Source organism: Amphiprion ocellaris, chromosome 18, assembly GCF_022539595.1.
Source record: "Amphiprion ocellaris isolate individual 3 ecotype Okinawa chromosome 18, ASM2253959v1, whole genome shotgun sequence".
NCBI classification, from domain to species: domain Eukaryota; kingdom Metazoa; phylum Chordata; class Actinopteri; family Pomacentridae; genus Amphiprion; species Amphiprion ocellaris.
Genome location: NC_072783.1, coordinates 32,944,187 through 32,971,293, shown reverse-complemented (window position 1 = coordinate 32,971,293; position 27,107 = coordinate 32,944,187). Strand labels below are relative to the sequence as shown.

The 27,107-nt window shown below is 41.7% G+C and overlaps 1 protein-coding gene across 7 annotated transcripts in view; it reads left to right on the top strand.

Moving 5' to 3' along the window:
- Positions 1 to 27,107, top strand: part of usp54b (ubiquitin specific peptidase 54b) — a 92,328-nt gene that overhangs the window by 49,110 nt on the left and 16,111 nt on the right. For 4 of the 7 annotated variants that reach the window (XM_023287957.3, XM_055004643.1, XM_055004642.1 and 1 more), the window contains 8 exons: positions 227 to 613; positions 864 to 1,006; positions 1,083 to 1,241; positions 6,050 to 6,197; positions 9,288 to 10,099; positions 11,195 to 11,322; positions 11,426 to 11,557; positions 15,589 to 17,909. In XM_023287957.3, the coding sequence (XP_023143725.2) occupies positions 227 to 613; positions 864 to 1,006; positions 1,083 to 1,241; positions 6,050 to 6,197; positions 9,288 to 10,099; positions 11,195 to 11,322; positions 11,426 to 11,557; positions 15,589 to 15,675 (1,996 nt within the window). In that variant the 3' untranslated portion in view covers positions 15,676 to 17,909. Of the gene's footprint in view, positions 1 to 226; positions 614 to 863; positions 1,007 to 1,082; positions 1,242 to 6,049; positions 6,198 to 9,287; positions 10,100 to 11,194; positions 11,323 to 11,425; positions 11,558 to 11,747; positions 11,886 to 15,588; positions 17,910 to 27,107 lie in introns of those variants that run through there. The other 3 variants (XR_008599507.1, XR_004848767.2, XR_002747158.3) reach the window with 2 other exon arrangements.

Genomic DNA, 27,107 nt, shown 5'->3' with positions numbered 1-27,107 from the left:
AGCATGACATCAACACAAATGTGAGTCACCGTTGCAATAAATGGTTAAAACCTCCTGACTGAACTGTACTTAAGCTGCCATGTGTTTTTACTTTTTTGAACACCTTCTAAAATTAGTTGCTCTACTTTCTTTACAGAAGGTTTTACTTACACCTTTTGAGTAGTTTTCAAACACACAGCAGCTCACAGACGTGTTCAGAGTGACATCCTCCTCTCTTCCTCTCTAGTTCTTCTGGAGGCCGCTACAGGCCGACCTGGAGGCCCCGGAGAGAGGCCCTGAACATCGACAGCATCTTCACCCGACAGAAGGGCTCCTCTCTGGGCTACAGCACGCTACCCGGCCCCCCTCTACCCCCGGAGCCCCAGGACTCTCTCCCCTCGGCGGGACCTGTTACACCACAGCCGGGGCTGCAAGAGGCGGAAGGGAGGGAGATCGGGGAGTTGGAGGCGGGGTTTGGGCTGGCTGGGCAGCCCAGGTCTCTGGGCGGCGGTGGGTGGACGATGGGTCCCCCTGCCCCTCCACCTCTGAGAGGGGTGGAGCACCAGCCACGTCTGATCCAGAGGATGGAGAGTGGCTACGAGAGCAGTGAGAGGAACAGCAGCAGCCCTGACAGGTAGGAAACTCACAAATAAGCATTACTGTCTCTCGGCCTCGTCGTCCATCGTTCATCACGTCTCGGTCACTTTTGTTTTGCTGTTCGGTTTCACTTTGTCAACATGAAATGTCAACGAGAACAAATGATCCGAAAGCAATGTTTCATAACGACAAACGTCTGTCTGCATTCTCAACGTTTTCTCTCCCCTGTCTCACTTTCATCTTGTTCTTCCCCTGGTTGTCTCTCTGTTTGTTTTCCTTCTTCACAGGGAGGTTGGGCAACAGAAGCGGGTGCTGATGTCAGGACCTTCATGGCGTTCGGTGCCCAAGTCAAAGAGCAGCAGTGCCATCCTGCAGGAGCTGCCTTCACCCAGCTGGGGCGGCAGCGGCACCGGCACCGGCACCAACATAGGTGTGTACACGTGATGCATCTGCTGTAGCTTGTGTACGGTTGCTGATTTAATTTTCCAATCTTTTGCTGTTTCCAGGCTCGGGGCGCAGTGAGCTGGACGAGCTGCAGGAGGAGGTGGCAAGGAGAGCCCGCCAGCAGGAGCAGCAGAAGAGGAAGGAGGCGGAGCGCGAGGCGGCCATGGGATTCAACCCCAAACCCAGCAAATTCATGGACCTGGACCAGCTCCAACACCAGGGTATGGATGAAACGGGCATGAAAACGAAAACAGATTGCAGAAGTGGGTAGCGATGGAGAAAATGTGGAAGTTTAGATGTTTTTGCAGGAGAGCAGCAAGTTAAAGAGCTGAGCAGAGAACATATTTTCTCACTTACCTCAAGCGGACTGCAGTTTTGGCTTTATTTGTGTATGTTTTAAGCTTTAGCCCTCTGAGATCCAAGCATTTTCTGGGCGATTTTAAGCTTCTGCCACATTTTTATTAACTGTTGGCTCGTTTATTATATAAAATTCTGCACCTCTATGGAAACAGCACAACCACGGCTAGTTATGATTTCATAAATAATTAAAAAAGAAGACAAGAAAATAGATTTCTTCTTATTTATAATCATTTGTATTACAAAATGTGACAAAAAAACTTTTTTTTACCATTTGTACCCTACAAGTCAAATATATTTCTCGACTTACATATTTAATTTGTTTCCATACATACCTGTCTGCGTTGTGTAAACACTGCCTGCAGTTCAGCCAAAATTTTGGGTAATTTTTGTCACATGACTGTTGGTTGCAGTTGAGTCACCAATAACTTCATGGTTGTGCTGGGGAGTGCCGTATTTTTATTTATTTATTTATTTATTTATTTTTTTTTTTTACAGAAGCTATTTAGAGCAAATGGCGTATTTTTAGCACATTTTAAATTAGTCATGAAGAATAAAGTGATTTTGATTTATTTAATTTTCCACATAGAACAATGCCTCACAGATGAATAGTTTAAGGACTTCTGGAAAATTTCTAATTAAGAGATTCTTCTGGTTTTTGGCTCTGATAAATGATGTAATTTTTGATTTTTTTTTTTAAGATATCATGCCAGTTTGGGGCTCAGAGGGTTAAGGTATCTGTCTCTGAAATGATTGTCTCCACACTAATACAACAGAAGTTTCCAATGAAAACTGTTCACACATCTTGGTACCTATTACTATTGATAAATGAGAAAATATGCAATGACTGTAATTTTGTGTGATTTGACCCTTTTAAGAAGAAGGTCAAAAGACAACTGCATTTAAAGCTGCACCAACTTTGTGTTTAGAAACCCAGCTAGCAAAGAACCATCCTTCACTGATTACAAATTTAGATTTCAGTCTCAATTCTAAAACATACAATATATGCAAATGTTGGACACTTTGAGGATAATTTATGCTCCAGCATTTTGTCAGAGTATTTTGGTGCTGAAGTCGTGCCCTGGTGCAGCTTTAAGGTCACATTATCACCTGTTGTGGAGTTTAGCAGTCACAGTGACTTGTATGTCCGTGCTTCTTGTCTGACCTCGTCTTTGTCCTCGTTCCCATCTGTTGGTCTGTCTCTCCATCTGTCTCTCTCCGTTGGTATTTTTTTTATTTGTCAATTCGTTCAGTGTGTTTTATGTCAGTGTGTTTGTGAGTATGAGTGTGTGTGTATTTAACAGTTCCAGCTGTGTTCAGTGTAGCTGAACAAAAGCAGAGACCAAATCCCCATCAGATCTGTTCATTTTTTGTTGTTTTTTTTTTACAAACGTGGAAACTCCTGTGGGACGTTTACTGACCAGCATAGAGTGGGAAATCTGGGTGATTTCTATTTAAAATCATAGACCCTGTCAAGAGAGTTCACAATGTATGTCTTCGTTTCCCCCAAAAAATACGATGTGTGTGTTTTTATGTTTGTTTTTCGTTATGTATTTGTGTGTTTATATCCATCTACATATGAATATAAAATCCCACATATACACTGTACATACATGTAAAGCTGATTATCATGTATGTACCCGTGCGTCCAGTGTTTCCTCATGTGAGTGTGAGATTGTACGTTTCAGAGCTTGAGACCTGAGACTTTAAGTCATACTTTGACAGGAGCTGCACTAATTATAGAGGCCAAAGTCAGTTTATCTGAAGTCAGTCAGGATTACAATACGATCTGTGACAAGAGTTTTCATCATTTCTTCTGTGGCTCCGGAGGAACCGTTGAAATATCAAACGACATCCTCTGTTTAATCTAATTTTGGACTAAAGACTTCAAATTTTGAGAACAAATTGGGGACACAGACTTGGAAAAGCGAGTATAAAGATCGATTGCTTCATTTAAAGTGTAGAATTCTGTGTTTTTAGAGCCTAAATCATATGAGAGTAAAAAAAAAAAAAAGTTTTGCATGTTTGTTTTTTTAGCTATCCTAGCAATACAACTCTATAGACAACTTTGTTAGTTTGTCAGTCCACTAGTTTGGTCCAGACTGAAATATCCCAATAACTTTTCAATGGATCGACCTGCATTTTCCCCAAAGACATTCGTGACCCCAGAGGGTGAACCCTGTTCCCTGTGGTCGCAATCTAAGCATGCTGACACACAAAATTAACGTTTACCTCAACTTAAAGCTGAAGTAGGCTGTACAGCATTAGGGACTAACCTTTCAGCATTTTGTAATTCGAGTGTTTTCTGAGGTAACTAGACTTCTGCACCTCCTCTTTGCTTCGATTTCAAGATCTGACTGGAGATTTCAGCCAAACACAAGGCTTTTCACCCAGATCAGGTGAGGGAGTGCAGAGAGCTACAAAGTCCACAGTGGGAAGCATTGGACGAGGTGGCTCAATGGCATGAACAGAAGAGTTTCACTCAGGAGAGCAGTGTTTGAAGCCACAACCGAAAATTGACTCTTAGCTCGACTATTTTTGCACCTTTTGAAGCCCATGCTCATCTGATTGGAGAGAAGAGCAGCAGCAATAAGGCTGCAGTTTGAAATTCTGGACTCGTTTTGCATTTTTTTAGATTTCTGCCTCCTGTACAGCCTCTCAGAGCCCCTAGGATAGCTTGTTTAATCTGTCTAATCCACAAACTTCATTGGTTTTCAGTGCTAATATCACAATGCTCTTAACTGACTTTGGACATACACATAAAATATTCTTTTTTATTTCCAACCAGCACTTGTATAGACACTCAGACTATTGAATTACTAATGCTTGGACAATCTCAGCTCCACTACAAACATCTTTAAATCCAATCAAAAGAATTATCTTCACATATTGAGTCATTTTAGATAAGCGAGTTGCATCCTGACTTGCAGACTCATGATTGGACTCGGCCTAAATGACTTCAGACTTGACGTAATTGGCTCTAAATACAGCTCTATTGTGTTCCCAAAATATTCCTGTATGAATTTTTGTGTATGTGTTTTCATGAATTTTTGGTTCACGCGTCCAAAAATTGGATTTCTCTGTGAGAAAATCTGTGTCTGTGTGAGCGAGAGTTTTGTACAAACTGCAGGTGTGCAGGTTTTCCCTCCAACTCAGCACTAACCAAATCTATATCAGGGATTATTATGTCGTGTCCTGTCTGTCCTACTGTGTGTGCTTCGATGTGTTCAGCCTCATGTACCTGACACACACACACCCCCGTGAGCACACTCAACCTTGATGAAGTGAAAGGACGACTTGTGAACGAACAGATGGCATCACTATCAGTGCGATTATGTAACAGAATTTAGGTTCCCACATCCATATCGATGGATTCAGGCGGACTCCGAACAATCTGCCTCAGTGTTTTTAGAGGACGTTACAGCCAACAACAACAACAGAGCCGCCATCAGCCTCCCCTTTATTACTCTTCTATCAATCAAAAGTGTGTAAAGTCGCGCCAAGATGGGGGATGGCTGCTCTTTTGTTGTCCTCTAATGCATCTTTTTATAACCAACTAACACCATTCAGGGTGCGTTCACAAGGCTACGCACTAAAGAAAGCTTTGTCTGAAGGAAATCTTTTGACTTTTTCCCCCCCGTCTGGTGTCTGTGGCTTCATGAACGTAACCTCAGTTTTGCTCCTCATCTATCTAATGTTGATTTTTTTATTTACTAACTACAGTCCCAGTTTCTATTCATACTGATGCATTGACAATAGAGTTGTGAAGTGGGAAGATACGGTAGAAAATCTGGAGTTTTTTGTAATGATACCTAATGTAAACCACACAGGATATTGGTAAATAGTTAAATATACAGTAAGAGTAGCTTAAAAAAGAAAAGCCACAAATTCTGACTCAGCAATGTCTCCAATGTAGTAATAGTAGGACGCTTGAGTGCAAGGGTTCGTTTATTCGCTGATGACCTTAATCTTTTCATTTGTAAATGCAACAAAATGCAGTCTCATTTCAGGATTCAGTTTGTTCCTGAGGAATCATTCTTTCTCTGCCAGTTTCATACTGAAGGAAAGGTTATGATACCCAGCAAATCTGTAGCTGTAATTGAAAACAACATACTGCACCACAGATGCTAAATTCATCTAAAGCGAGCCAGATTCTGGACATCAACCGATTGAAAGCGTTTCATCGGGTTTCTACAAAGCGCAATAGACAGTTCAGACATTTTAAGCTCGATAATTAGTTGTTTCTCACCAAAAAATGCACCTGAAGAGATGTCTCTAGTGCGTTTGATGTTCACGCTCTTGTATCTGGCTCTATTTTGCACTGATTTAACCAATTCTTTGAAGTTAGTTGAGGCAGATAACTGAAAGGACGTCCAAAACTAATCGCCCCACTTTGCAACTCTATATATCCATGTGTAAAATACCGACTCACTGACTTCCAGTAGAGGAGCATAATGCATGCCGGCCCTCTCATAACCATTCCTTCTGCTCTGCTTCTCTTCTTTCTCCTCTTCTCTCACCTGTTCTTTTATCCAACACATTTTGTCCTCATCTGTTCCTATCATTCCTTCCTTCCTCTTCAACTCTCCCACCTTCTCGCTGCCACTCTGTCGTTATATCTTTTCTGTCTTTTCTCCTTTTTTATCTCCCACTCTGTTGTTAACATCCTCAGCTGTGCTCAGACCCCTGCATGAGGCTAACGCTCATAGCGGATTGGCTGTAGCTGCGTGCATGAGGAGCACTGGGGGCCCAATCAAACGCAGGCAGGAACAAGAAATGGAACGGGAGACAGGAAGCACCCGCCCACAGGGGCCTCGCAGGTACCACCACTGTCCCCCTGTGTGTGTCCACAGCGGTGCCTGTCTCCAAACCTCCTCCTCCCTTCACCCCCTCCTCCCTCACTTGGTGTGTGTCCTCAGCTCGAGCCGTCCTCAAACCCAGCTCAGGACTCCTTGTGTGTGTCCTCTGGGTGCTGGCTGTCTCAGAACGCCTCAACACCCTCATGTGTGTGTCTTCAGCTCTGGCTGGCCAAACTCCCAGAACCCCCGTTTTATCTGTAACCTCCCCCTCCCCTCCTAGCACTGCACTCTTCACATCCTGCTGTATGTGTGTGTGTGTGTGTCTGGATGTGTATGCGTGTGTGTTCTCAAACACACACCCTCGACTATATACAGTCGCTCCTTATCCCCCTTTGTGTTTGTGTGTTTGTTGCAATGCAGTAAAAAACCTGCTTTGCTGGGCTCTGTGTCGCCATGGAGAATAAAATAGAGAGACAGAGTTGCTGTCTGCTTTTCCGTGCTTCACTGCTTCCCTTCATTGTTGTTGTGCTGCTCTTTGTAGCTGTGTGCTGCCAAGGCTTCCCTCTGCTCTTTGTGTGCTGCTGATCCGTCCTTCTGTGTGCTGGAAAGCTGCAGTCTGTCGCTGTGTTTCCGTCCTGTGTGCGGCTGTGTGGTTGCAGTCACAGATGCTGCGCTGTGGCTTGTTTTCTTGCTCTTCGCTGCTGTGTTTGTGTGTTACAGTAAGTCAGCCTGTTTCCCCTCTGATGTGTCAGTTTTGTTGTGTGAGGAGGGGAAACGGAATTTCAGTAGTGAGCGAAAAAATGGCAAATTTAATATTTAGAACAAGTGAGGCAATGTGCTTAGAACCTCAGATAATGCTCTAATGGCATTTAATATATTAGAAATAATGATTATATGGTATTAGCCAGACTTCTGAGGTCATATAATGGCGTCTAAGCACCTCATACAATTAGGAACCAAAGGCTCACTGATAAGGAGTCATCAGAAAGTGCACTTTTAGATGGATAACTGCCCTCAGCTTAAAAAAATGATATAATAATACCTTTTAGAGCTAAAAGGATTAGTCGATTAATTGATTTAGCCATTTGGCTGTTTTGACAATGAATCACCACAACCGTTTTTCAAGAAGAACTTGCAGGAGCTTCCCTTGTTCCAGCTTCATTGTTATGAAATTTACTGCAGTCCTTTGCCTTGTAACTTTGATATCTTTAGGTTTTGAACTGCTGGGACAAACAAATTATCCAAAGATCAACTTTGGCTTAATTATATTATATCATATTCCACTATTTCCTGGCTTTTTGTACACCAAAGGATTCATTGAACAAATAATAAATGAAATGCAGATAATATAGTGATCTACAATATCAATGAAGTAATATAAAGACAAATAAAAATGAGATACATGACAAAAGACATTACATAATATAATTAATAAGGCTTCTCTGAGGATCTTAGGCTAAAATCTGGTTCTTATGAAGTAGAAATATTATCTGCCTGTCGTAGTTTTCTTCACTGTGAACTCATTTTTCACTGCAGTATAAATACTTGTCTTTACAGTCCGACCATATATATGCTAAAATATTTAAATACTTAATTTTTTATCCGTTTCTGTACTTTTTTCCTATTAACTCTGTATAAACACAGCCTGCAGTTCAACCTAGTTCATCCAAAATGGACTGATTTTTTTTTTTTTTTTTTTTGTCATGTGACTGTTGGTCACAGCTGAGCTACCAGTGGCTTGATTGGCCGTGCCAAAGATTTCATAATTATTTTATATGATATGAGCAAACAGCTTACAAATCTTTAAATGAGACAAACAAAATAAAGTTATTTTGATGAAGTATCACAAGTTTAAGCTTTGATTTGCTGAGGTTTAACAACACTGCAGGTCACAAATGAAAATTCAACTATTTGTTCTGCTTTTACATTTTCTGGATCTGATAAATGGTCTAATTTTGGTAATTTTTAAAAAATAATATGCTTTTCAAACCCACTATCGGGTGCTGAGGTTCAGAGGGTTAAAGATAGTCATTAAAATTCTCAAATCTACTTTTGTCAGATCTTGTGAGGAGTCTTTGTGCTGCACTGAACCATCTGAACTTGTGGTAATTACAGAGACCATGATTGGCTGTGCTAACTTTTTCATGTCCATATTGAACATGATATATTCATATTCAGTCTGTGTTTCATTAGAACGCAGCTTAAACTGGAGTAAAACTCTGAAATAATAATAAAAAATTGTAAATCCAAACCGTTAGCAGCGGGAGTGAAGGGAAAAGAGGAGGTGGAGGTAAAGCTCAGCCTCTTTTATTACCTTCCTCCTCTCCTCTATTGATCAACATAAGCCTCTGATTTATAGCTCACTGCTGCAAAGCCTGCTGGGTAATTACTGAGGCTGAAAAGAGACAGGAGAGTTAATATGGGGGACGGGGGCTGGCACCCACATAGACACGTGTGTCCGAGCACAAAAATAGACGCACACAAATTTACAGAGGTGCTGTTTACACACACACACACACACACACACACACACACACACACACACACACACACACACACACACACACACACACACACACACACAGAGCGTGTAGCATGTCTCTGCAGAGAGGATCCACTAATGTTCAACATACATCATATCCTCCACATATCAGTGTATGTAAATCCATACAGTGATTTAGTGGCCTGGGGAAGCTGTATTACTCTTATATCGCAGGAGCCACATTCATTTCCAGTCTTGATAAACTGCAACCGGCACTTGGAGCAGCAAAGATTGCCGCTTTGAAAATCTGATTAAAGTCAAATGTGTGCTTGTTTGAGAAGCGTTCAGATAAGTTTGTGATGCGTCACTCTGTGGAGCTGAGCTTGTTGCCTGACTCATGAACAGCATGGCTGTGAAATCCCATACACAAAGTGATGCTTGCACACGGCTGCATCAGTGCGTCTGCGGCTGTTTGCTATGAGTGTATGTGCTTGTTGTGACCTTCCCTCTATGCAGTAACTCACCTGACGTCAGAGCAGCTGGGTTTTTTTTGTTGTTGTTTATTTATTTATTTTCATTGGTCCTGCTGCAGGCTGACTGACACCCACCTCCTGTCTTTTGTCCTCCAGTGAACAGCCTGGCCCGGTCCAAGTACTGCTGACGCCCAATCAGGAGGAGGAAGAGGACCAGGCGACGCCTGGCCAGGCCCCGCCCCCTCCGCCCTACCGGCCCCCTCGACCCCCGCTCAGCCTCAGCATCGCTCACCCCTGCGCCCCTGCGGAGGCGGCGGAGGACGGGGGCGGGAGGAGAGGAGGCGGGGAGGGAGGCGAGGACGGGCGGGAGGGGACGGGGGTGAGGCTGTGTGAGCTGCTGCAGGCCGGGGGGGTGAGCGTCAGACCCCTGGGGAAGCACTTAGCCATCTCTCTGCCCTCCCTTCCTCTGCGTCTCTGGGATACACACAGCGCCACACACACCTCCTCACACCTCCACCCCACGCACACACACCCTCCACCTCCCCCTCCGCCCTCCACGCCTCCCCCGTCTGCCCCTCTGGAAGCTCCCGGTGAGAGGAAGCCTCCCGTCACGCCGCTCTGGCAGCCGCCCCAGCCCCCTTCTCCCACTGCCGCCGCCGCTTCTCAGCACCTGCCCAGGTACAGAGCCACGCCCTCTGACGGCGCCACCCGTCATTGGTCCTCCTGGAGCTTGGACCGCCCTGACGCCGTGGTGACGCCTTACGACACGCCCCCGGACCGCTGCGTTCCCATCAGGCCTCCAATGTCCAGCAGTCAGAACTACAGCTACAGTTGTCAGTCCTCTCCTGGGCACTACAGCTCCCAGCATGCCCCGGGGCGACACAGCGATCCCTGCTGTGAGCGTGAAGAGGCCGAGCTGTCGGAACTCGACTCCCTTTACCAGGCCAGTCTGCTGGCTGGGAAAACAGGTACACACATACAATCAATTTAGAGAAATGGTTTTTATTCGCTAAACAACATCACAGTGACACACATGAACAGTTTATAATTTAAATGGATTGGAAAACAGTGTAGCAGACACTCATTGGCTTAATCAATTAATCAATCCTGCGAATGTTTATTGTCAACAATTTTCGCAATCAATTTATCATGTAGGTCATTCATTAAGCAAAAACATTGGAGACAATATCTTTGGGCTGCGGAACAGAAAATCTAATTTATTTACAGTTATGAAGTTCGATTACTGCAAGAGGCAAGGTTATAAATGCACAAAGTCACACGTGCAAACTGTGACTTAATTTGTGCAAAAGCTCACTGTTTGAAATAAGCTAAAAATCTTTCAAACTCCATATTATCGTAGATAGACTGAACTCTTAGCAGGTTGTAAGTTTGTTGCATGTTCACACAGTAAAAGTGGCAAAATTATACTTCAAACGTTCACTGCTGTTTAGCTCTGAAAACATCTTGTTAAGTTCAATAGGCAGTGGCATTTTGTCATTAAATGTTTGTGTAAAAGTGGGTTAATTTACTGTAACTAACTGCATCAGGGTTTACTACAGAGATTAATCTAAGCTGTGTATAGTTAGGGATACAGCACTGAGTACTTTTGCACACAGTTTGGGGGATTTTACTCTTTTAACTTTTTTTGTGTCGATTTTTTAAAATAAACATCATCAGTGAGTTTTTTTCACTCCTGCCCTTGAAGAGGCATCTCGGAGTGCAATCTCATTACTCAACTAACTCGCAAAACTTTAGTACATTCCTGCCAAAAACACAAAGTTTCCAAAGATAAATAGCAAGAAAATGTTTAGAATCTGATGCACCAGACATAGATAAATTTTAATTAGTTGAAATATCATCAGAAGTGTCATCTTGGGTGTGATGTGTTGCTTTAGTAAAGAGCTGGAGCAGATTTGACAAACTGTGCTGTCAAATTATGTGGAATTCTGTCTTTCAAGCTACTTAATGGAACGTTCATGACGAATGCTGGGATTAGAAGTGTTCGACTCGTGACTCGTTTTGCAGACGTGCTGTGTTCACCATCTCTTTGTGTGTGTTTGCAGGCTGCAGCCCATCAGAGAGGCTCATATCCAGGGTGGGAGGGCAGGCTCGCTCCAAGACCCCCAGCGCAGACATGGAGAGGAGCGTGTACGGGGCCGACTGCACCAGCACCCCCACCTACCTCAACAAGGCAACACCTCCACTGTCTTTCCACACAGAATCCCCTCACGTGTTCGTAGGTCGTCACTTGGATCCATTTGCCAGCGTCTGACAGACATTTTCTCCCTCTGCAGCCAATGATGTTGCGGGATCTGCGTTTCGGGGCGGAGCCTGATGATGGGGAGAACCTGAGGCGGATTGGACGCAGCCTGAGCGGCACGGTGGTGACCTCGCGTCGCAGCCGCCTCACTGCAACCCGCAGCTTCGTGAGTGCCACTTCCTGTGCTCTGCTGCCTCCTTGTGGCCATGCTATTGAACTGCACCTGCCCGATTGTCCCGCATTTTACGCATTGCTTTACGCATTGTTCGTCTTCCTTCTGTCCTGCTTTTCTGTCTCCGATCTGTCCTCCGACTCTCTCTGCTTCTTCTTCTGTCTGTCCTCCGTCTCTCTCAAAGGTGAAGCAGGCTGATGTCAGTGCCTCTCCTTGCTTACTTCCTCTCTTCTGAGTCCCTGTTGCTATTCCACCACCATCATCTCCTCCATCCTCCTCATCACCAACACCTTCATCACCACCTCCCTCCACCGCTTCACAGGTAAACACTGCGCTGAGCTCCAATCACGTTGCACTAAGTTTTCTGTAAAGGAAAATGCTGCTCATCTGCACTTACTGGACTTCTAACTGCGCTGCTTTGTGTACCAGGTGAGAGTGTTTGGCAGAAAATTATGAATCATATCAGAATAGCAAAGTCTTTTCTGTGTTTTTTATTAATTTTCTGCTGAACATTTAGCTTCTGGCAAACCGGACTCATCTGGCACAAAAGTAGGCGAAGCTCCAATTTGCACAAAGCTGTATGCCGGGTACTGATTTATAAGAACAGCTAAGGGCCAGCAGTGACTTTCATCCCTCAGCAAATATGTCAAATGTCTTTAAAATTTCATCTGGGAAGATTAAATCTTATGAAGGAAATGTAACCATACATTTTGAGAAATCCATCTGTAAAGTAAGTCATTGCCCAGACTTTGTCCCATATTTAACAAAACAGCAATTTATTTGTTAATTAAGTGTGTCCACAAGTCAATTAAGTGTCGCCATCATAGCGGGGAAAACAATTAAAATTGATTTTCTATTTTGAATTTGTGTATCTATAGTAAAAACTACAACATTTACTGCTTTTAAATGATGTATCTACTGCTATAAACAACATTTTCTGGCATATTAATCGTTATTTTTATTGTATAAGGGTATATCTGAAGCACAAAAACAGCAAATGTTAAATAAATCCATAAAATAACAGAAAAAGCACTAGCTGCGATTACTCAGGCCTTGATCTACAATAAAAAAAAGTAAAAATTCTGTTAATTTATGTTTAAAAATAGAGACAAATTTTGCCAGTATTATGCAAACTTACACTTCTCTGTTAGTTAATGATGTAACCACCATCACAATAACTCTTGGTCCAAATCTTCGTGATAAAAAATAAAAACAAACATTTCCTTAACCCCTTGATGTGCAGTGTGGATCAGGAGAAACCCGTTTTCCATTGGATTTGGGTCACTTTTGACCCATATTGTGCATCAAAGGGTTAAAATAGTAAAGTAAAAAGGTTTTGTCAAACTATGATGTGTTCCAGTTTGCTGATTTTCATTCTCTCCTAATATAACAAACAGAAACAGACATGATGACAACAGCTATATATACCGATAATACTGCAATTATAAAATTTACATAAGCAGAAATACATCTATGAATCATATACAAATTTTGTTTCAGTAAACAGTCATTCAACTGTTGTTTTAACTCTTGTTTAGATTAAAAAACAACTGTTGGTCTTTTTGAAGGTGACAACTTGATCATAAATGAAGTAGAGACTTGTCTGTTTTATTTGCGTCATTTAAGGTTTTTTTTTTTTAAAGCTCAAAATGTGGCAAATAGTCTGACAAGCAGAGGCATTGGTTCAGGTTTTTACACTCCTTTGGTTTCACAGTGTAAAAAATCGCACCTCACAGTGGGTGCTGAGGCTAATGTATTTGTACAAGAGGTTGTTGTCTGTGCCACATCCTAATTCTCTCAAGTAGATACACTGTTGAATATCTGTTATAGGTAATACTTCCTGTGTTTTTCTCAGATAACAGTTTAGAACAACTAACTCTAACTGCTGGTACAAAGAGAAAGTTCTACGCTTGAATATAATTGTCATGTCAGTTGCTGTCAGCTCCTAATTATTGCAAAGATGTGATATTGCAGCAAAACAAAAACAGCGCACCAAACCTCTAGACTGTCTGATTTATTTTAAGTCTGTATAGGTTTAACAAGTTACATAGCAAATGTTAGGGAGGTCCTGATCTTTGCACTTTTAAACTTTATTTTTATTTTTTCTGTTAAAAAATTTTTTCACCCTTGTATATATTGTAAATAAAGCTGCTGTAACAATGTAAATTTCCCCTGGAGTGGGGAGAAATAAAGAACTTTATCTTTATCTTATCTGATAAAGTGTTTCTGCCCCGAGTCCGATCTGATTTGAGTTATTTAATATTCAGTATCTGCGGATTCAAACCAAAACCATGTTTCTAGTTTAAGTTTCAGTTTAGTTTAGAGCATTTTTGGGGTTTTAGCTCTTAAAGGGCCACCATGACAAAGACTTCCATGATGCTTAATGACCTCCAGCTAAAACTCGAAACTCGTGAACATCGACTTGGGCAGCCTTTTTATATCTTAGTGGCATATGTAACAGTACCACAATGGCAGCACATGTGGTCGTCGACAAAAAGGGTCAGAAGTCCACTGTGCTCAATCTGTGTTATCAGTTAATCTGTTATTGGTTGATTATGCTGCATTTCGAAAGACAAATATTCAATATTAGCAATCCTAGCTTTATGCCACAAGTTGTGTTCTCGCTTTGCAACACCTGTGAGACAGCAGATGTAAACAAAGGATTGGCCACGGTTACTGGTGATGCCAGTCAGTCACAAACGCCTTAATAATCAGACACCTTGAGCAAATACACCATGCTTTATTACCCATAAACCCCCATAGGCAGGGAGCATAATCACATGTGCACTTTTGTCCAACATTTTTAGGACATCTTGGTTTTCTGTAGAGCCTGATATCGATGTATCAGGTGATATGTTTTTAGATACACTACTACTCAAAAGTTTGGGGTCACTTAGAAATGTCCTTATTTATGAAAGAAAAACATTTTTTCAAGGACTCAAATGTCTTTTCTGTGCAATGTGACCAAATTTTTATGGCATAAATCATGAACAAAATACAAGTTTAATTTCTTTGATTATTTAATGTGCAAAAATGTTTTTAAAAAATGAATCATCATGTCAATTTTTTCAATTACAACAAAAAAGAAAAAGCGTGGCTTTAAATACTATTTAACTACTTATATTTTCATTTTGCTTCCATACTTGTTCCTATCTGCTGAACACTGCCTGCAGTTCAGCTAAAAATTCCCTGCATTTTTGTCACATGACTGTTGGTCACAGCTGAGTCATTAGGAGCTTTTCAGTTACACCAAGAAGTGCATAATTTTTATTTTTTGAATTTTTTTAAAAACAGAAATCTGGTGGTAGCAGACATTTTCAACTTTTTTTCTTTGAAGAAACATCATCATTTTTAGCTCAGATTTAGTTAATTTTTCCAATGGAGTGGCTGAGCAGTTCAAGGACTGTTGGAAAGTTGAAAATCCCACGATTCTTTCTTTGTGTGTTTATTGTTCTAGGTTTGACAAATGGGGTCATTTTTGAGATTTTTTTTTTTCTACACAACATACCTTTCACATCCTCCAGCAGCATTTTAGGTTCAGAGGGTTTGATTTTAAAACACATCTCTGAACATGCATGGTTAGATCAAACTGGTATCTAAGGACTAAACTGTCCCTCGGTGAACCATGTATTTGTTTAACTGTTTATTTCCTAAACTTGAGGTGCACCTTTGTACTGCTCTGATATCTAATTAAACGCCTAAAGCAGCAGTCCCCAGCCCCCAGGCCGTGAACCAGTACCAGGCTGTGGGTCATTTTTTATACATATTTAGCAATAAAAAGTTATTTTATTTGCTTAGGACACATTTTTTAACGATAATGATTAAAAGTTGTTTTTTATAAGATTATTATTTGTTTTGTGCATGATGACTGATTTGTAGAAAATTGTCTTACTTGAAACTGGTCCGTGCTGCTAAAAAAAGGACACATCTGAGTATTTTTTTGAACTGTTCTCTCATTCTCTGAAACTTCACATGCACCGTCTTGCTGATCTGATCTGACCTCCATCTTGTCCTCTGTTGTCCAGGAGCTGTCGGGCGGTGCAGGGAGTTTCTGGCTGTGTCTGACGGGGGTCAAGCTGTCTTCAGACCAGAGTCCTGCTGTGTTTCACTAAAACGTCCCACCGCCTCCACCTCCACGTGGGGCAGCAGCAGCAGCAGCAGCGCCGGCGTCCCCCCGACAGCCTCGCCTCGACGGACCTGAAATCGGCTCAGGAGGATCGACTCGACTCCTCATCCTGTTCCTCCTCCTCCCTCCTCAAAACGACATGCAAACGTAAACACATGCACGCACACATGCACATCTGCACTGACGTAGAGCCTCCCTCAGCGCCTGCAGCACCCTGCTTAGCCCCTCCTGGCCTTCCTCCCTCTTTCCTCCCCCCTCAGCCTACTATTCTGTCTATGCAGTCACTCTGACCCCCAACTACAACCTCAGCCTTTCCCCCCTTTACTTCCCGGGACTGTTTCTCGTCTTCCCCTGGGTTTTTGCGAGGGTTTTTTCCCCGTGCAGTCGGAAAGGTGTCGCTGACCGGCCGGGGTTTCAGCAGACTCCAACCGCCACGGGACCCTCAGCTCAGGGGGAGACTCCAACCAAGTAGCCACGCCTCTTCCTCTTTCTTCACGGGCATTTCCTGATGGACGCACACGTAGCTGAACTGGGTCTGTTTCCGATGGACAGCCATATATTTTGTCTTTTTCTTTTCGAGTTTTCTTCCTGTGTGTGCGCACAGTAAATCCGCAGAGACTGAACTCTCTAAATAACTAAAAGTCATGTACAGAAAACTCATGTATGAAACCTGTATGTTAATTAATAAGACCTTATGGAATGTTGATAATGATAATTAACGAATATTGATAAACTAGAAGTGGTACTTCCTCATGTCTGCATTTCAAATAGGAGTGGAGTGCACTTCACAAGTGTCTAGCTGGAGTTTCTGCCCCCCAAACTGCTCGCCGAACCTAATGACAGCTCTCCCGTTTCTACCGGGAGATTAAACAAGAAAAGCGCTTTCTTTTTTCTCTGCTTCGTTCCTGGTTCTTTTCTTTCTATCTTTCCTCCTTGCTGTCGTTTTTATTCTTGCTTGACTTTCTTTGTTCCGAACAGGAAATGGTAGCACCACAAATAGGCCAGCAGGGGAGGAAAGTCGAGAGCGAGCGAGCGAGCGAGCGAGCGAGCGAGCGAGCGAGCGAGAGAATGTAGGTTAGAAAAACCCTTCTCTTAGGCTTTATCAATGAAAGCAGATGACTCAAGTGCACTTGGCAAGGTTTTTTTTCTTGGCAGAAGTGCACTTTCCGAAGGCTATTAGACTGAGAAGCAGCTGGAGAGAAGTCGATGGCGTTTGTTTTAACTTCAAGGCCTCAGGTGAACTTCAGTGGCGCTTATAAATTTCTTTTTATTTCTCTCCCTCCCACTGAAACTGGTTTCGAGACCTCAGATGTGAATAGTGAAAAATGCTCATCTTCAGCCTGAGACAGTGACATGTCTAATATGAATATGCTTTATATGATATATATGTATTAGAGGTATATTTTCAGCCAGTGAGCTATCTTCTTCAGAGATGTCAACCATTCCTCAGTTGTATGAACAGTTATTCTACAGTTATGACTTAATTCACTCCCCTCTTTATTGAGTAGCATTCTGACATGTATAGAGTTACATTTATTATATGCTTTATTCTATTAAAGATCATATAAATTAACAAAGTCCTTATACAACAAATGGCCAATGTAAAGTTCTTCAAGAATTTACTGATGTTGATTGATAGCTAAACCAAAGGTTGGCACTTAACTCAGAGAGTGTATTTAACAATTTTAATTTTTCATTTAGATTTTGTTGTATTTTGTTTGTTTGTTTTTGGGTTCTGGATGTGGGAGAATGTAGCCAATTGTAGCGCATGAGTCCGCTATGCAAATCAACCTTCCCTCACAATCCTGTATCAGAGACAGTCAGGAGGCAGACACACCCACCCATGGGCGATCTCATGGACTCTGGCAGAGACTCGGAGACGAGGTGATCTCATGTTTTAATGCTGCTGGTGAACGTTGTTGTTCTGCATCTACTGCTAATGTTTTCAACCAATGGAATGCAAAAAGAGAGCAACGAGGAGGTCCGAGAGGGCGAAAGAGAGCGAATGAATGTGGAGGATGAGAGTTGTGTGTTTGCGAGTGAAGTGACGGTCGGAGACGAAGGAGGAGGAGGATGGAGTGATGAACACGGTTTCTTTGTGGGTGTGTGTAGACTGTGTGTGTCAGTTCTGGGGTGATGTTGCTCGGGGAAAGAGGGAACCTGTATTTTTGCAATAAAGTTATTACCAATGCACTCCCACAGGGGGCGTAACCACCATAACACGTCTGCTGCATTATTTGTTTGGGGAAAACAAAAGAAATCTACCTTTCAAACAAGGATGCTTCAAAAAGTTTTCAGCCATACCCGGAAGCAAGGTACCATATACAGTCATCCCTCACCATATCGCGGTTCACTTTTAATCTCCGCATCGTGGATTTTCAAATTGTGTATCTAATTTTGTATCACGGATTTTTCACTATATCGCGGGATTTGCAGTATAAAGGTGTTTTTGTGCAGTAAAACAAGCATTTTCTAGCCTAAAAAAATATTAAAACAATATTTAAAAATATGATATCTGGTTGCTGCATATAGAATTTTATATGTTGTTAAAATTATGTAGGTTTAAGAGTGTAGAAAGTATTTAGAAGAGTGTGGGAAAGGTTAATAACAGTGTGGAGAGGGTTTACAAAGCCTTTAAATATATAGAAATAATAAATATAAGGTCACTGCTTCATGGATTTTCATCTATGGTGGGAGTTCTAGAACCTAACCCCCACGATAGATGAGGGACCACTGTACTATAAAGCCATACGTCACTTTTTGCAAAAACTAAATCTTCAAGCTCCATGTTGCTGCTCTAGGACGATCAGTCCGTCCACCAGCACAGGTGGCAGAAGCAGCTAAATGTGGCTTTGAACGGTTGCCTCATATGCCTTTACTCACTGGACCTGCACCATCTGACTTCTATCAGTTTCTGAAACAGAAATCCCATGTTCATAGTTTATAAGGTCATGCATGCTGTTCAGGAGAGTCTGGAGGCTTAAGATGTGACCTTCTTTCACGAAGGGATAGCAAAGCTTGAACATGGATGGAAACTATGATAGAACAATCTTTCTGCTTGGTGAGGTCAAAAATGTTTTGAAGTACCCTTGCATAGTCCAGTCCCAAAAAAAAACATGCTCACCTTTTTTTTTGCTTGTTAATATGTCCATATGATGCTTTTTTCTATTCTAGAGGACGCATCATAAGACAACAAGCAGTTAATGTAATGTCTAAGCATTTCCAGAAACTTTCAGGAAACGAACTTTAGCAACCAATCCTGTCAGCTTGTAGTGTGGGTCTTTCCATGTCATCATTCTTTTTCAAAATCGACTTAGGGCTCAAACATGCATGGATGAATCGCTCCATACTACAATGTGCCATTGTGTAGCGTAGCAAAGTTTTACAGCTTTTGGACAAAGTTGTAGGTGAGCTGGTGTGCTCAAGCTGCAGAGAGTGGGCAGAGATGAGTGGATAGAGAGGAAACAGTTTAGACAAAACAATAGTGTGGAGCTACTTATAAGCCAACTTAAAGTAGGATAGGATTGTTTTCATTGAAATAAATTCTAAATATGTACAGAGAGATGGGTTTTTAGACGCCGATAGATGGACGTCAAAAAAAAGGATAATTATATTCAATGGAAATAACTATCTCTGTGATTTAGCCAACCCAAACACTTTGGTCCATAAACAAGATTATTTTGTAAAAATATTGCAGCACTTGGACTGAAAAAATAGTTCTATATGTATTTATGCAACCAGTTGGGCAAAAATATGTAAAGATTATGCAGAGTACTGGTGGAAGAATTACTCAGATCTTGACTAACACAGTGCAGAAATATTTTTGTTACAAGTAAAAGTCAGATGTTTAACTTAATACTTGGGGAAAAGTGCTGGCATCAAAATCCACTTAAAACACCAGAAGTACTCTCTATGCAGAATGGCACATTTAAAATAACATTGATAATATGTTTATAATTATTGACCATTTACATGTTCAGAACTTTTTTACTGGTTGAAGTGATTTAGTTACTTTATAGAGAGTATCTGCAGGGTAGATTATGATCAATAAAATGTTATGTCAATCTATAATATTTCATGATGGTTTTATTGTGGATTGTATTTTGTGTTATTAAATTAGTGTGATGTTTAGTGGTGAAATGGAAAAGTAGTCTGTACACAGTTTTTACTCTGTTGTGGTTTCATGAGAAAGTGGATTTAAGTAAATATAGATACCAGTATCGGCAAACTGATCAGTCAGAAGAACTAAATGTTTACAAGTCTTGCACATTTTCAATCAACAATAAACAATGTAAATAAAGTTATGCAAAACTGATGAGAAAATGGTAGAGCTGGTAGAGTGGTGGAGATGTACAGATGGGTTGACTTCAATAGTTTGAGATAGCGTTCTCATCTGATTCATTCAGTTAAAATGGCACAAAGTAAAAATAGATATTATGTACATTAATGTATTATTTATAAAAATGTATATTCAGTATTATATAGGTTGCTGAATTATTTAGGCACCATTATTTTGTGTGCATTTTGGCAACAGAAGCAGGGTTATTGTGTGTCTTCCTGCATACATCTGTTGTGCCTTTTAATCTGATGTTTTTTGTTGTTGTTTTTTTTTTTTTTTTGCGTTTTCCTGGAGAACCTAAACCTTTAAATTATTTATTTCCCCTTCTGTTGGGGGAAAAATGCATGTGTAGTTCTGTATGGTGCAGGCTGTGTAAGAAATCAAGATTCTGTTTTTAGCAGTAAGTTTTTAACACACCAACAAAAAAAGAAAACCTGCAGAATATGAGACATTCTGTGCAGCTTTGTCCAACAAAACTGGTCAAAAGACATTGTTCAGCATCACTTTGGAAATTTATACAAGCTTCATTGTTTTAGACACCAACTTGTGATTAAATATCCTGCTTAAAATCTCACAGTATAACCCACTAGAAGTCAGACCAGTGTGCAGTTTGCTCACCCACCACTAGATGTAAGCAGCGATGCACTTCCCTGCCACTTCCATTCATACAGCTCAATCAGTAACTCCCACTCATTCACAGAAATATCTACACGCTCATAAACAACCCACCGACACACACTTTGCAATAACACAGACAGCTTTTTGTTGCCAAAGTTTGTCTTTCAAGTGGAGGAGACAAAAGTGTGATGGAGTTTTTAGTCGAGGAAGACGGGGAGGGTGGGTGGGAGGAAAGAAGGCCGAGGAATCCCTGCAGAGCAGAGAAAAGGTGGAGAATCGATAGTCATTACCTCTCACATGAACCTCTCCCCGCTACATGGAGAGTACATTTAATGGTTCTTTTATGTGTGTGAGTTTCTGTTTTTCTGCTCTCCCACTGGCCTGAATTTGCAGTTAGGATGTTGTTGCTAAGTGCAGTGATTTTTTTTTTTTTATTGTTCCTCTCCCGCCTCTTCTTCAAGTGCTAGACTGGATATATACAGTAATAATAATAAAATGGCACTCGTTAAAATGCAAAGCTCTCAAACATCCTATTAACTTTGGTTGACGGGCATCACTTCAGCAGATTGCAGGAGATTCCAAAGACTGACGAGGACCTCTAAACCCAGAGCAACAGAGAAAATGATTCTAAAGATGCTCTCAGTGTGGCTCAGTCTTTGTTGGCAAATGCACAATAAGAGCCTCCATAATGAACAACATATGAGATGCAATTCTTTGTGTCTGCAGAAGGACACGAAGGTCAGTCAAGATGTGGGTAAAGCTGCAGAACACACAAAGTTGTGCAAATTTGATGTTGCAGAGGCGTCTTTAATGAGATTAGAGAGGTTATTTAATTAATTAGATGTTGCTAAGAGAAGAGGATATCTCACAAATGTCATCAGCACTGGGCACCACAGTAAAGCAGAAAAAATGCATGTCGAGGATTCAAACATGAAAACATGTAGATCTGTTGTGTAGGACTAGATGTTGATCTCCCTTCTTGAATACATGAGACCCAACAGACTCTGTGGGATGGTCCAGTGAGTGAGGACATCCTCTGGGTTATCCAGTGGGTGTCTTCCTTCTTCTGTATTTCGCTGATCAGCCCATGACACCTCCAGAGGGTTCAGCAGTGAATCCCAGGTTCACCCCCTAGATGCCGTCTATTCACCTGAAGGTCCAGGTGGAGTCCTTTCTCTTCATCCACAGCCACTGAGTTCCCTTTTCAGCAGCTCTGGAGAGGTCCTTGATCTCCTGCTGGTGGGTCTTCCCGCGTACTCCCATCTCCTGGAGAAGCCTGGATGTGGAGGTGGCTACGAATCCTCTGCAGGCTACTTCTACTGGTCGAACCCTCACCTTCCAGCCTCGCTGCTTTGCATCGGCAGCAAGCTCCATATATCTCAGCTTCTTGTGCTCATAGGCCTCCTCTACTGAGCTCTCCCAGGGCGCTGTGAGCTCCATGATGTAGACGTGCTTAAACAAAGCTGACCAGAGCACCAGATCTGGTCGCAGGTTGGTGGATGCGAGCTCAGGTGGGAAGCAGAGCTTTTGGTCCAGGTCTACCAGCATCCTCCAATCACAAGCCCCTCTCGGCTGCCCAGGATCTGGTCAGCTGAGAGGGGCCCACCCAAGAGGATCCTCACCCTCCCAGACAAATGTTGTTTCTTGCCATCAGGTCGACGTGGGTGGAAGGGCGTTAACACTCATGTGCTGCGTCTCCAGCACCAGTTTCAGACACTTCAGCACCTGGTTGTGCTGCCAGGTGTAACGGCCTTGAGCGAGGCTGGTCTTGCAGCCCACTAAGATGTGTAGCTATGTGTCATGCATCTTCACCATCAGGCCAGCAAAGTGCAGCCTAAATGGTTCAATCTTTAAAATGCACCCCAGTTGACATTCACAGGCTCCTGATTTTTCAGTGAGGAAAGATTTTCAAGTGCCACTTTGATTTGTAACCAGGTGGCTGCCATTTTTGGTGGAAAAAAACCCTGTCAGACACAAGTTTCCAGAGTATTTTTAATCTATCTTTGAACATGTCTGGAGGGGATCTATTAAAAAATGACACCCAGTAGAGGTTACTGCTGATAACACCAACTTTCGTATGAATCAGTTTTAGGACATCTCAGTCTCAGCCTGTCAAGCTCAGCTCCATGTTGTCAGGGTAAAACTTTCATCATCTTCAGCTACAAATTTCTGACTGTCAGCTGGTCTTTATCATCTCCAGGGGTGGCTTGTCAGTCTCAGCTGTCCTAATTCATTTTCAGCTTGACTTCATTTTGAGTAATCACTTCAATACTGACTGTCAAAAACAGGAACCCAGCAGTCTGCTTTGTTGAGTCCAGTGTTTTGCTGTTCTCATTTAGACTTTTGCCTCCACAGACTTCACACCTCTATTTCATCTCACTGTTTCCCAGCAAATGAGAGTCACTCATATTGTTGCAGCAGCCAGAGATCGTTGGCACCAGAATGCAAACACGTGTTGGCATTTTGCTGAAAGGGCAGAAGCTGTCATTTTCTGTGGCTCAGTCCCAAATCACTCCATCTTTCACTCATTCACTATTTAACAGTTCACTCAGGAGTGACGAGTAAATTAAGACTCTTGGCTTGATCATGATTTCGTGAGTTCGCTGTCAGCGATTGAGTTGCCAGCTTTTGTCAAACTATCAAGGGCACCATATAGTTGACAAATTTACACTCTCAGAAGTCAAACACTCAAATAAAATGATGTTGTAGTGCACTGCATAGCATTAGGACTGCTTTTAGATACAGCCGGCGTTAGTTTAAATACAACTTAAGATGACAAAGGAGAGCTGAAGCACAGTTCAGACAGATGAAGGCTGAAATGTAATAATACCTGTTCTAACCCACCAACACACATTGTACACAAGGAAAACTAGTCACATTTACCGCTAAGAAAACACGTGAAAGCACACAGACAATGAAGAAACACTGTAGACTGAGTCAGGAACACTCAGGACAACCAGGACTACAAAGAAGTGATAAAAAGCTGTGAAGGGATTTTCTTCAAAGTGCTTGACACAGCAGACAGTGAGACAGAAAGTGTTTGATTGCATTCAGAGTCACTTTGAGGTTGCAAACTGTAGCAGAAAACAATCTCTTTTAGTGAATGGTCCAAAAAAAATAACAGAACTTGTTAGTGGCTATTAACACACGCAGAAAGGCTCCAGAGAGTAGATCTCTTGATTTTTAAAGGTGAAACATTAATCTTGTTTCCAGTATTTGGCTCTGTGAGGATCCTCCACATGGCATGGGAGGATCCTCAGCTAATGCACTTCACCTGGGCCTATAAAAGCTGGCATGTGTTCACTCTGGTTCTGTCTTCCCTTCACCTGACATTAAAATTATTTTGTGTTTGCACCTTTAGCAGCCCCACAGTGGTGTTCACCTTTCACTTCTTTCAGTTTGGTTTTAATAGTTTTCATTTCATTTCAGCAGCACAATAGCAGGATGACAGCAAATACAGCAACCTGTGAAGAACTTTCTAAAAAAAAAAAAAAAAAAAAGACTTGAAAAGTTCTGTACTGGAGAGTTAATACGAGGAGGAGGAGGCTGGACTCCTGTAGAAGTTAAAAGAAGAACTGCTGATACCAGATCTTAGATAGTGCAAACTCCAGATGGAAGACTCCACAAAACAGAAAAGCCCTTTTGAAAATGAATACGCTGCAAGAGTCCCAGGATAAGACTGACAACCCAGATCAAAACATGCTGATAATACAGGCACAAAATCTCAACCACATCACGCAGAGTGACATGTGTGGTCCTCAGACTCAGGCAGCACCTCCATCCATCCAGTCAGGGCTGCTGGAGAGCTTTGTTACTCAAATTTGACCAACTGTGGCTGTGTGGCAACAGCCACAGCTTGAAACTGAAGCTTATAAAGAAATACATTAAAGTGCAAAATCAGTGATGGCCACTAGGGACTGGCTTCAAAATATCTCTGGTTTCAATAGACTCCTATTAAGAAAGCTTCTCTCATGCAATACTAAGTTGGTCAGTTTCTCCATAATTGGTAAAGTCATTAGCTGCTTTCATTCCTTCTGATCATTGTGCTTATGCTCATTTTTTAAAAATATTTCCATAATTTAGGAGCTAGTGCTCTTATGCATATATATATACATATGTTATATTTGGGGGTTCGGCTAGCTTGGTTGACATGTCTGGTCTGTAGTGATTAACAAGCAGGGCAGGAGGGTCATTTTTTGATGATTAAGTCGCATACATAGACTGTCAACTCAGTCTCCACAAAATTACTTTTATATATGCATCTTTGCCATTTGTTTAGTTGCTTCACTGTTGCTCCGTTTCTGTCAACCAATCGTTTATTAGATGAAGTGGGACTCAACCCCTTGGTAACCCTGAAAATGCAGGAGAAGGTTCAAACATATTGTGAAAGGTTTGTAATTTAGCCCAAACTATGATATGTATTTGTAACCCTATGTGCCATTGGTGCCTAACCTTAACCAAACTTCTAACATGTTAAAGTGTTGACCAAAGCGTGACATTTTCCTAAACGTAACCACATAGTTTTGGTGCCTGAATCTAACCAGAAAGCAATAATAACAGAAGACAAAACTTAAGTCTGGGACTGACGGTTTCTTGTCCATCATGGGACACTAACTCTTCTATGTGGAAGTGTGGTGCCTGGTTTATGCAACATCCTCACCTTCTAATTCCTAAAGTGGACTTTGTGGCTTTTTCAAACTGGCAGGCTTTTCCATCATGTCACAGAAACGAAATTACATTTAGTTCAAAACAAACTTACATTCCCCTCAAAATGTAATTGAGAATATGGTTTAGTTGTATAGGAACATACATTTTGTGGAGACAGGGTTGAGACTGTCTATAAGGATGGATGTAACCACCATGTCATTACTCATAGGTTCCCTGAAGGACAATTTTGAAACCCAATGCGGTGGCTCCATCTGTCTCCATTTTGGTAGTACTTGACTAACTAGTGGCTGATCCAAAAATGAGCAAAGAGCGGAAGTGGAGTTGATGAGGGCACACCCATAATCCTGCAGGATTTTAATCCATTATACAATTCAGACAGAGGAGATGTATAAACCCCCCCCCCTTTGTACAGTTGCCCCGAATTGGAAAATTAGCTATAGAGACCAAAATAGTTTTTGTACCAGGCTATAAACACCATTTTAACGTGGAGATCTTTGAGGATTGACTCACTTTTGAAGCCAGCTTCAAGTGGCCATTTGAGGAACTGCAGTTTTTGGCATCACTGGCTTCATTTTTCAGCCCTGGAAGTGGCCATTTCGTTCATGTGTGTTGCTTTGATCAGTTTGTCATATATTGATTAATATTTTGATATAAGTTGCTGTTTAAGTAGTAGGCAATGATTTTCTACTGACAGCTTTGGGATTCATTAGGTCATTTCCAGTTTTTGGGTCAACGTAATTATGGCTTGTTCTTCAGTTAATTGTACTAACAGACCCTCAAGGGATTTTTGGTCTGTAGACATTTATTTTCTTAATGGTTTCCAATTTTAATTTCCAGTTTTAAAAGCATTTAATAGAATAAGTAGAGATGACTTTGCCTGTCAACTTTCATACTGATGACGCTATCCCCTTTAGCTTTGTACTCTTCCCACCCTGTGCACCCTGCTTCCCATATTTAGAAGGTAATCTCTCCAACCAAAAAGATGGCATTGACCACGAAACCACTCTCTAGCCTTCAGTTCAGCTCCAGTGCAAACTAATAGCGTTGTCATTGATTGCTACGTTCATCTTAATATTGATGCTTGAGGCAAAAGTCTGTCTCTGCTGTGAATGTATCACACCTTGGATGGCTGTGATGTTTAAAAAAATCACTCATCAAGCTTATACTGAGCTTGAGACTGGTGTGTTTCTGTTTCTCTTGCTTTGCATAAGAAATCATTTCTCAGTTTGTTTATCCTTCCTTTATTCCTTTCCTCAACTCTTCTCTTTGCTTCTTCCAAAAATGTTGTGAGTCAAGGAGGTGATGAAGGAACACAAGGAGTAAGAAGTGAAGGCAACAGATTTTTATCAGAGAGACATCCCTGCCTCAGAGCTGTCCTTTCCAAGTGCTGAAGAAATTTCACTCTTTATCCTTCAGAGTTTGCTGTAGTGGGGTTTTTGTTAGAGGTAAGTCGACCCAGAACATTTGCAGAGTTTATAGGGATGGTCAGAGAGTAGGGAGGGGGTCGTCTGTAAATACAGGGTGAATAGTGGTTAATATGCGTATGGTTGCTAACAGGGGTAAGACAACAAAGAACAAAAGGTAACTGAATCAAGGGATCTGGGTAGGCAACAAAAGGTAAGGGGGGTCTGACAGACAGTAACAAAAGATAAAAGAATTGTGGATAACTGTGGAAAATGGAATGAAGGAGTGACACGTGACACTAGAAAGTATCTGTCGCAAAAGGACTGCTATTTTCTTCATCAAAAGCAGCATCAATTCAATCTGGCATTTGGCACAGCTGCATCACAGTT